Below are 10653 nucleotides of genomic sequence, written 5' to 3' on the forward strand. Positions count from 1 at the left end.
TATATTGGCCCCCTGGGGAAGGCTAAGGATCACTTCTCAGATTCATGTTTCTAAACAGATAAACCAAAATACTAAGATGAGTAAGCCAACTATATTAGAATACAGTTATGAAAATATTTTTAAAACTGTAATATAGTAATTTATGTACTCCTTTTTTTTTTTTTTTTGAGATGGAGTCTCACTCTGTTGCCCACCATCATGCCTGGCTAAGGCAGGCAGATCACTTGAGGCCAGGAGTTCCAGACCAGCCTGGCCAACATGGTGAAACCCCACCCCTACTAAAAAAACAAAATTTAGTCTGTGGTAGCGGGTACCACGAATCCCAGCTCCTCAGAAGGCTGAGGCAGGAGAATGGCTTGAACCCAGAAGGCGGAGATTGCTGCGAGTTGAGATTGTGCCATTGTACTCCAGCCTGGGCAACACAGGGGTGGCTTTGGATATCCACAGGTTATAAAGGGCGGGGATCCAGAGATGATCTCGTCTAGACCTCAGGGTCCTGGGACCCCTGCACATTGGGTAGCATCTAGAAGGGTCACAGGGCCTTTGGCAGAAGAGGAAGTCAGTCATTCATAGCTCTGATGTTCGGGGGGGCCGCAGAACGGTCATTCTGGTCCCCCTGACTTCTCACTTGCTTTTTCAACAACACATAGCCCTTCCCTGGGTCTCAGGCATCCAGAAAACAGGTGTGGCCTTCCCGGGGTGTGGGGGGCTCCCATCACCATATCTAAGGGTTTGGTGATTTTAGAAATCTGAGGGAGAGAGACTGGCTCCTGGCAGTTGCTGGCCCAGGCGCTGTTTGCTGAGGAAGTTCTAATGAGAAGCCAACAAATGAACCCCCTTTGCCCTGCCCTGCCTCCAGCAAGCCCGCGCTGCCTCACACTGTCTTCCCCATGCTGTTGTGCAAGTTTTCTTCCTAATCTCAACCTCAATTCCTTTTTCCCATTCTTCTGAATGTTAGAGTCAAGACCTTTGCGGTTTATAGGCCACCAGAGACTTAACTAAATGTGTTAGCTCAGAGTCCAAACAAGTAATAGCCAGCCAATTAAATTAATAATCCATATTGTTACAATGTTTAACCACGGCTGTTTCCTCAGCGGTCTGTTTAAATCACAGCCAAGGCTGACCTATTAAAATGAATAACTGGAATTATGAGAAACTCCATTTAATAAACACAGCGAGGAACGCAGCACAATTGGGCATGAAATATTTATTACCACATGAAGCAGAGAGCTGTTTGGGACTTTCAGATGGGATTAATGAATGCGTTTTAATTTCTGACTCACAAGGTGGGAGGTGGGGCTGGATTCCTGGAAAAATCATCTCACCTTATATTATCACATTGTGATGGAGCTACTTGGATATGTGTGGGCCTCCTTCAATCCACTGTAATCGTGGCCCTTCAAGGACCTAGTACTTGCTTAGCGAATGTTAGTAGACGGATGTACAGATGGATGGATGGATGAATGGATAGATGGACAAATGGTTAGATAGATGGATGGGTGGACTAATTACAGTAAAATCCTTTTGACATCTTAGTAGCTACACTTAAGTGATACAGAACAGATAAACGACCACACAGTGCCTGGCACATTCAAGTCCTGTAGTCAGTAGTAACGGTAATGACAGTTAGGAGAGCAAGGTCTCATTAATTTACTAGAAAATTAATCCTCACATTTGGCAACTCTTTCTCTGAGAGTTTCAGAGCTGCCCCAGAACCCAGGTTCCCATCCTGACTGGCGCATTTATCATCATGGGCACCTGGGAGCCTGATTTGGATTAGAGGTTATCATTTTACTGTTTTTGGCTTTTATCAGAATACTCCCTTCTCTGTTTTCCCAAAGCTCAATGTCTTATCCCTGCTTTTGCCCCAGCATGTCCCTGTTCTCCCTGGTATGGCTACATTTCACGGGGTCTGTTTCCTTTTCCCAGACAACGTCAGCTCTGAAGTTTTGATAACGGGTTTAGAAAATGTGATTGCTGTAATGATAGCCCTTAGCAAGGTTTGTAAGCGCGGTGATTATTGGGGATCTCTGAACAAGATAACTGAGCCTTTTCTATAGGAGAGCCCCAAATGGGAACGAGATGGCTCAACTCTGCCAAAAACTGCTTTCCAGAGAAAGGGCAAAGCAGGCAGCCTAAGCCGTGTGCTGGTGAAGCACTTTGTCATTGTAAGGTCTGGTGTGGGGGAGTGAGGAACAGGAGGGGGAGGAGCCACCGGAAGGCTTAGCCTTGGTTTCCCCTTTTGAGAACCAGTGGGCATCTCCTGGAGATCAGAAAAATACCACTCAGGTTCAGTCATCATGTTTGCAGGTCCAGAATTCAATGTATTCATAAATACAAGGTGGGCAAAGGGCAGTCTCATTTTGGATAGGGAGACACTTGAAACTAAAACCAGACAGAGGAATGCACTTTGCAAAGGAGGGTAGATCTCTGTGTTTGGAGATGAAGTTGGAGATTTTTTTTTTTCATTAAGGAAAAGATGGATCTAACTATATGGAGATTAATGGGATCTTGCCACCTCTGTACTAAATTCAAAAGCCCAGCATAGTCCCAAAGAGGAAGAATGTCACCAGGGGCATACATGGCCTCACAGGATGTGGCATGGGGAGAATGCCTGGTCCTGAGACCGTCAAGAGACTGGAACTTCAAAGGGCTCTGTCTATCTGGCAGTCTGCAGATGTGGTATCAGTGTTAGTATCTGTTACTTCTATCTCTAATCCTTAAGGATGGATTCGACCCATGGCTGTGTTGGAATCATGTGTTTTCCTATATGGTGGAGGAGGCTTATATGGAATAAGAGAACTCCTTCAATTCAAGGATTCAGAATTATATAAAGTCACCAGGTGGAGCTGCTTCTGTATCACCCATCCCCACCCTACTAGATTGTATATTCCTACAGGATAAGACTGTGTCTTATTCATGTTTGTATCTCCCACTGTGTCTTGCACAGTAGCTGGTGTCCTGTAGGTTCTCAGAAAATGTTTGTGGAGAGTAAAAGCCACCATTCGTGGAGGCTGCGTGCTATCCTGAGCTCTGTACTAAGTTCTTTGCATGTTCCCTCTCATGTACTGTTTCCAGCCACCCTAAGGCTCTCTCTTATCCCGCATGTTATGGATGAGGCCACTGAAACAAAAGAGATTCAGCCCTTGTCCAAGATCGTCTAGATAATAAGGAATTTGAACCCTCGTCTATAATACTACTAAGCCTTTGCTTTCATTGCTATGCCATTCGGTCTGCAAGAGTTGAACTCACACACAACTTAACCAAGCACAGAAACAGACGTGTCTGAGGAAGCCTGTGAGGGTGAGGTCGCAGAGAGAGGAGATGAAAGAGATTCTAGCAGCATAGACTTCCTTCTCTCTTATGGTTTTCTGTTTCGCATCCTTGCCCAAAAGCACTGTGGAGTTTTTCCCTGTGCTTTGTGCCTGCCAAGCACATTGTTACTAACAGATAATTCCATCCTCAAACCTCTTAATGCATCCATGAGATATGGCAAGAAGGCCAAGAGCAGAAAGCAAAAGGTCTGGCTCTTGGCCTGGCTCTGCCACTGATGTGTGGTGTAAACTTGGGCATGCCACGTGGGCCCAGCTTCCCTGACAGCACCCTGAGGGTGCTGGATTAGCTGATCTTCATCTCTCTCCGACAATTCCTCAGATAGGCCATCATCAGATTAATTGTCTTCTCCTGGCCAATCTGGATTATTCTTCGAGAGTCAGAAGATGTGACCGAGGGGCTCATGACAGTGTCTGTGCCTGTCTACAGGATCCTGGAGCCCAGGTCTGGCTGCGTAAGGAAGAGATCAGCCAATGGTACAGGAACACCAAGTGAACACTGAGTGTGAGGTCAGCCCACTCTGGGACTTTCTGAGGTCCACCCTGACCAATAGCCACCAAGTTCCTATGTGCTTTTGCACTCTGGGCTTTGGTTTCACCTGTATATTGAGGATGATAAAGCCTGTGTTTCTTTCTTCCAGGACAGTAAGAGGGAATAACTAATATCACAGATGCTTTGAAAGGTTGGAATGTACTAAACAAGTGTGAACAATTAAATTATTATTAAGTTGATTCCTCTCTGGGAAAGTTGAAATACCTCCATTAAATCAACTGTACCAAGCCCCTTTTAGAAGCATAGATGATAATTTTGGTCACATAATATATCAATCATTGGATTTTGTATTTTGGATCTAATCAGAGCTGAGAGCTCATCAATTCAGCTTAGATATTTAACCCAACAAAGGTCAACTTTTGTGCCACAGTAGTTTTCTAAAAAGTCTATCAATGAAGCACATGCCTAAATTAAGGTCTATTCATATCATGGAATCATGCTACATGTTAAATAATTCTACATACCAAATAATCCTAAAAACTAAACAATACTAAAGTGAAAAGTCAAATTGTTTTATATATATGTGTGTGTGTGTGTGTGTGTGTGTGTATATATGTATTAGTCTGTGCACACACTGCTAATAAAGACATACCTAAGGCTGGGTAATTTATAAAGGAAAGAAGTTTAATTGACTCACAGTTTCACATGGCTGAGGAGGCCTCTCAATCATGGCAGAAGGCAAATGAGGAGCAAAGTCACATTTTACATGGCAGCAGGCAAAGAGAGTGTGTGCAGAGGAACTGCACTTTTTAAAACCATCAGATCTCATGAGACTTATTCACTTTCATGAGACCAGCATAGGAAAAATCCACTCCTATGATTCAGTTCCCTCCCACCAGGTCCCTCCCATGACACATGGGAATTACAGGAGCTACAATTCCACATGAGATTTGGGTAGAGACACAGTCAAACCATATCAATATCTATTGTACAATACCATTTGAAAAATATAGAAAAATATACATCTATGAGGAAGCATATGTGTATGCGTGTGTATGTGTGCATGCATGCGTACTCACGAGAACAGAATAAAAGGTCTGGAAAAAACTGCACCAAACTGTTAATGGTGGTTACCTCTGGAAAGGAGTGTAGGATGATGGTGATAAAGAAAGGGTTTCGTTTTCCGCATTTTACTTTGCATACTTCTAAAACTCTAGTTCTTTTTTTTGTTTGCAGTAAACATATATTACTTTTATAATTAAAATGTTTTTTAAACGACCTAGAAAGGGAGGCAGTGAGACTCGCAGTGAGTCCTGACAGCATTGTTCAGGCCCTAAGGGTCCTTGTCAGGGAATGCTGGTGGACTCTTGATATCCTTCTCCCCACCATCCTCTATAGAACTTCAATTTTACATTTCCCAGACTCCCTTGCAGCTAGGTGTGGTCATGAGATAAGTTCTGGCCAATGGGAAGTGAGCAGAAATGATTTGCTAACAGCCAGTCCATGGCCTTAAAGGGAAGGGGCTCTGGCACAATTCAGCCTCCACATATAACTTTGGACTCGTTAGGCCAAGATGGCTACATTAAAGAGAAATACACTTCTACCTTGTTTAAGCCTCTGTTTTTTTAGATCCTTATTTCAGCAGCTGAAACTTTATACAGTCCAATACAGAAACCTAGGAATTAATCAGTAAATTTTAAAGAGCGTGCCCAGCCTCTGCCACACCTTAAAGGGAGGAAAAGAAACAAGAGACTCACTTCTTCTGCCCAAGAAACTCAAAACTTAGCAGATAAGCAAGTCTAATTCACTTTTTTTTAAATTGTGCAGGAGAGTTTATCAGAGGATGTGTGCCACACACAGGAAGGTCTTCATTTCAATGCAGTGTATTACATGAGTCCTGCCCTGCAGACCAAAAGAACATCAAGGTGGCTCAACCTACCAATCTGGAGGGAATCTGGACAGCTTCCTGGAAGAGGTGAGGCATGTTCTTGTTTTATCAAAGGATGAGAAGTTGGTCATACAAAATATAAGGCAAAGAAAAGAGAGCATCCAAACAGAAGAAAGAGATGGACAATAGGAAAAGACTTTTGGGTCCAATACCTTGGCAGGATGAGTTCTGATGGTAAAAATAAACAAATAAATAAATAATGGCAGGGTCTAATGACCAAAGAGTGAGAGGAGGGAGTCCTTCTAGCTGCTGCTGAGTCGTTTCTTGTGATTTCTATAGTCACTGCAGTTAAATATCAAGTTATAGTTAAATATCAAGCTGCATATACTTACAAATGCACCCAAAGGTCCATCAAAAACCTATGTGAATTGCTTCCTTTAGACCTAGCATCAATCTTTATCCAAGAAGCCCTACCTTTAGTGAGAAATAGCATTTAAAGAGCATAATCTGGGCTCTCTTGGTTGCTGAGTTGGTTGCTCTTTCTAAATGTTTAAGTGGAAAGTGCTGAAAAATACTTTTTAAGGGAAACTACATCATGAGTTTAAACAAACAATCCAATTATACTTCTATTGGGTTTTTACTGATTTGATTTTATATATGTATTTCTTTTATGGTGAAAATCTTGATTCCTAAAGAGCATCAACATAATTACTTATTTCGAACACATAAAACAGTTTTAAAGTAACATCAATATTAATGCTAGCAATATGATTTTAAAGGTACAGAATGAGAGTGGAATATTGTCGTATCAGAAAGCAAGCAGTTATCAAAGACTTCTGTAATTGTGTCAAAGGACATAGAACTAACCCAAAGTGGCTCCCCACTAGCCAAAGGTGGAGTAATCTGCACAGTAAAATAATAAGTGCTTAAAATCAAAGCACATCAAATATGTTCCCATCCATGAGTTCACAATGATACTTTTCTTTAAAACTCTCATAGTTAATTACTGGAGATGGCTAGGGACCTAATTCATTTTCTGAAGACTGGCAAGTAAAGAAAGAATCAAGTGTTTACCTGCCCTACTAGCATGAACTATACTTCAGAAAAATCAAATAGTTGATGTAGGAAAGTTCCTTTTTATGCAAGATTCTCAGCTAATCAGTGTTGAAAGAATGACAAAATTAGAATATCACCTTTTAACAACCTCTAATAAAATAATGGATCCAGGCAACGATCAGCAGTGGTTCCTGATATTATCCAGTGAGAAGCTAATGAGGCACTGGATAGTGAACAGACCAGGCTGATGATATCTGAGCCCACTGATCAATCTTATAACAAATAACATTAAATACTCTCTCGCATAAAGTAATACAAAATGCACAGGACTCTTTATGAAAGATTTTTGCCAGAAAATCAAACCTGAATCGGATCTTGCTGCTAGCTCTAATTACAATTGACAGAGGTACAGGGGAGAGCGGAACAGGTTAAACAACACCCACACGATGCAGTCAGCAAATAACAGATTGTGGACTCTCTATCAAATGACAACCCAGTTCTTTCAACAAATAAAGGTCAAGAAAAAGAAGAGACAGAAGAGGAAACTGTACATTAAAAGAGTCTTAAGATCAGACTCAAAAGCCATGCATTATATGAATCTTTTTATATAAAGTATTCAGAATGAGCAATTCCATAGAGACAGAAAGTAGATGAGGGGTTGTCTGGGACTGGGGGAGAGGGGAACTGGGAATAATTTCATCACTGGGGTGATGAAATAAAATTTTTTTTGAGACTGAATCTTGCTCTTGTTGCCCAGGCTGGAGTGCAGTAGTATAATCTCAGCTCACTGCAACCTTCGCCTCCTGGGTTGAAGCAGTTCTCCTGCCTCAGTCTTCCACATAGATGTGATTACACGTGCCCATCACCACACCTGGCTGATTTTTATACATTTAGTAGAGACAGGGTTTCGTTATGTTGGCCAGGCTAGTCTCGAACTCCTGTCCTCAGATGATCCATCCACCTTGGCCTCCCAAAGTACTGGGATTACAGGTGTGAGCCACCACACTTTGCCTGATGAAAACTTTTTGAAAATAAAAGAGGTGGTAGTTCACAACATTGTGAATGCACTAAATGCCACTGAATTGTACCCTTTAAAATGGTAATTACATGCTATGTGAATTTCTTCTCAATAAAAGAGAGACAGATAAAGACTTAAGAGATGTATCAACCACATGTAAATGTGTGGTATGGATGCTAATTACAATAAGCCATCTATAAAAAAATAAGATAAAAACATGAGACAATCAGAGACTTACGAACATTGACTGGATACTTGCTGGTATTTTAATGAATTATTATTTTTTTAATTTGATAATGATATTTTGGTTATATTATCGCCAAAAAATCATTTTATGTATAAAATATATACTGAAAATGTACAATTTATATGATATCTGGAATTTATTATAAAATAATCTGGTATATTTGTGTATGTGAGGAAGGAGAAGTAGGAAGATATCTTTTTTCCTAGGGAGGGGAAAGGAGGGGGAGGAGAAAAGAATGGTGGCACATCTTCCGCACATGTGAGTTTGGGATTCTTTTTTCTCTTGTTTCCAAGGATATAAAGAGAGTACAAATAATAGGAAATTTTAGGCTGGGCACGGTGGCTCATGCCTATAATCCCAGAATTTTGGGAGGCCAAGGTGGGCGGATCACCTCAGGTCAGGAGTTCGAGACCAGCCAGACCAACATGGCAAAACCCCGTCTCTACTACAAATACAAAAATTAGCTGGGCATGGTGGCATGAGCCTGTAAACCCAGCTACCCAGGAAGCTGAGGCAGGAGACTTGCTTGAACCTGGGAGGCGAAGGTTGCAGTGAGCCAAGATAGCGCCACTTCACTCCAGTCTGGGAGACAGAGCAAGACTCCGTCTCAAAAAAATAAAAAGAAATTTTAAAGGGGAGGTTGAAATAAAAACACCACCAACAGTAAGAAGTCAGACATAAACAACAAAGTGTGGGAAACCAAAGATACAAGGAAACTTATGCTGCTTCAGTTTTGCATTTTTCTCTTTTTGGAGATGGAGTCTTGCTATATCGCCCAGGTTGGCATGCAGTCGCATGATCTCAGCTTACTGCAACCTCTCCCTCTCAGCTTCAAGCAATTCTCCTGCCTCATCCTCCCAAGTAGCTGGGATTATAGGCACCTGCCACTCTGCCTGGCTAATTTTTGTATTTTTTGTAGAGACGGGGTTTCACCATGTTGTCCAAGCTGGTCTCAAACTCCTGACCTCAGGTGATCCACCCACCTCAGCTTCACAAAGTGCTGAAATTACAGGCATGAGCCACTGCACCTGGCCTAGTTTTTCATTTCTCTAAGTGGATTTTGAGTAGTTTTTGAACTCCAAATAATGAATTCCTATATCATTAAAATCACCTTTGCCAAGAGAGTAGATCTTAAATGTTCTCACCTCACTGCAACTTTCACCTCCCAGGTTCAAGCATATGAGGCGATGGATATGTCAATTAGTTTGATTTAATCATTTCACAACGTGTGCATGTATCAAAACATCACATTAGGCTCTGTAAACATAAACAATTTTTATTAGCCAATTGTACCTTAGTAAAGCTGAAGGGAAAATTAAATTTTTTAATTAAATAAATAAAATGTCCTTTGCTTAGTAAAATGACTTGAGATCTGAAATTTATTCAAAAGTTACCTAGGGTTGAACTATGGAGGAAAAAATTTGGGCTGCTGGTTGACAGCTCTTAAAACTGGATAACCAGGTACATAGGGGTTTGCTCTAATTTGTTATCTACTTCTGCGTTTGGAATTTTTCTTCTTTTTTTTGGAGACAGAGTCTCGCTCTGTCAGCCATGCTGGAGTGCAGTGGCGTGATCTCAGCTCACTGCAACCTCAACCTCTGCCTCCTGGGTTCAAGCAATTCTCCTGCCTCAGCCTCCTGAGTAGCTGGGACTAGAGGTGCCTGCCACCGTGACTGGCTAATTTTTGTATTTTTAGTAGAGATGGGGTTTCACCATGTTGATCAGGCTGGTCTCGAACTTCTGACCACAGGCGATCCACCCACCTCAGCCTCCCAAAGTGCTGGGATTACAGGTGTGAGCCATGGAACCTGGCCAAATTGTTGGACTTCTTAGCCTCCACAAGCACATGAGCCAGTTCCATATATATTTATATTTACATAAATATATATACACACATATGTACACACAATATAAATATATATGGAACTGGGTCATTGCTTATATACATATAGTGTGTGTGTGTGTGTGTGTGTGTGTGTGTGTGTGTGTGTGTGTTCTATTTGCTCTGTTTCTCTGGAGAATTCTGACCGATACAATAGTTGTCTGGGGCTGGGAGAACAGACTTCAGCCAAGAGATTCAGCATAGCTAATTGGTTCATTTAAGAAACAAACTTACAGCCTTTCCCTCTTTAGCACCTTTATCAACCTGATTCCTGGGTCACCCTACCCTTTGATAGCCTGCCATGCTCCCTCCTACATGGGCCATCTCCTTCTCAGAGGAAAGAAGTCATGCTAACCTCTTCATAGAGGTTAGCGGATTTGGCATTCCCAGCTGAAGAGTGGTTCTTCTCATTTGGCCACTGCCTGATATGTTCTCATCCATGCATGTTGGCTATAAAAGTGCCTGGAAGCAGAAATTACTATGAATATTCATGAAGTTACATTATGAATAATACTTCTGTAAAAATGAATAGTCTTCACCCTGGGAAACGGAATTCTTTGCTTACGCTTTGGGTCACTTGGAGATTGTCAATAGCAGTCTTCAGCACACTATAGCCCATAGGCTGAAGGTGGTCCACCATCTATTCTCATATGGCCTGCAAGCCAAGACTGGTTTTTTCATCTGTAAATGTTTGAAAAAGAAATCAAAGAAGAAGACTACTTTGTGATATATTTAAA

General features: G+C 41.6%; 1 protein-coding gene across 1 annotated transcript in view; it reads left to right on the plus strand.

The window, feature by feature from the left end:
- VTI1A (vesicle transport through interaction with t-SNAREs 1A) overlaps positions 1-5795 on the plus strand; it is a 419756-nt gene extending 413961 nt beyond the window's left edge. The window contains exon 9 of the mRNA XM_035269082.3: positions 5653-5795. Coding sequence (XP_035124973.1) covers positions 5653-5719 — 67 coding nt within the window. The 3' untranslated portion in view covers positions 5720-5795. The remainder of the gene's footprint in view (positions 1-5652) is intronic.
- Positions 5796-10653: the final 4858 nt, after the last annotated feature.

This window comes from Callithrix jacchus, chromosome 12 (genome assembly GCF_049354715.1).
Source record: "Callithrix jacchus isolate 240 chromosome 12, calJac240_pri, whole genome shotgun sequence".
NCBI lineage: Eukaryota > Metazoa > Chordata > Mammalia > Primates > Cebidae > Callithrix > Callithrix jacchus.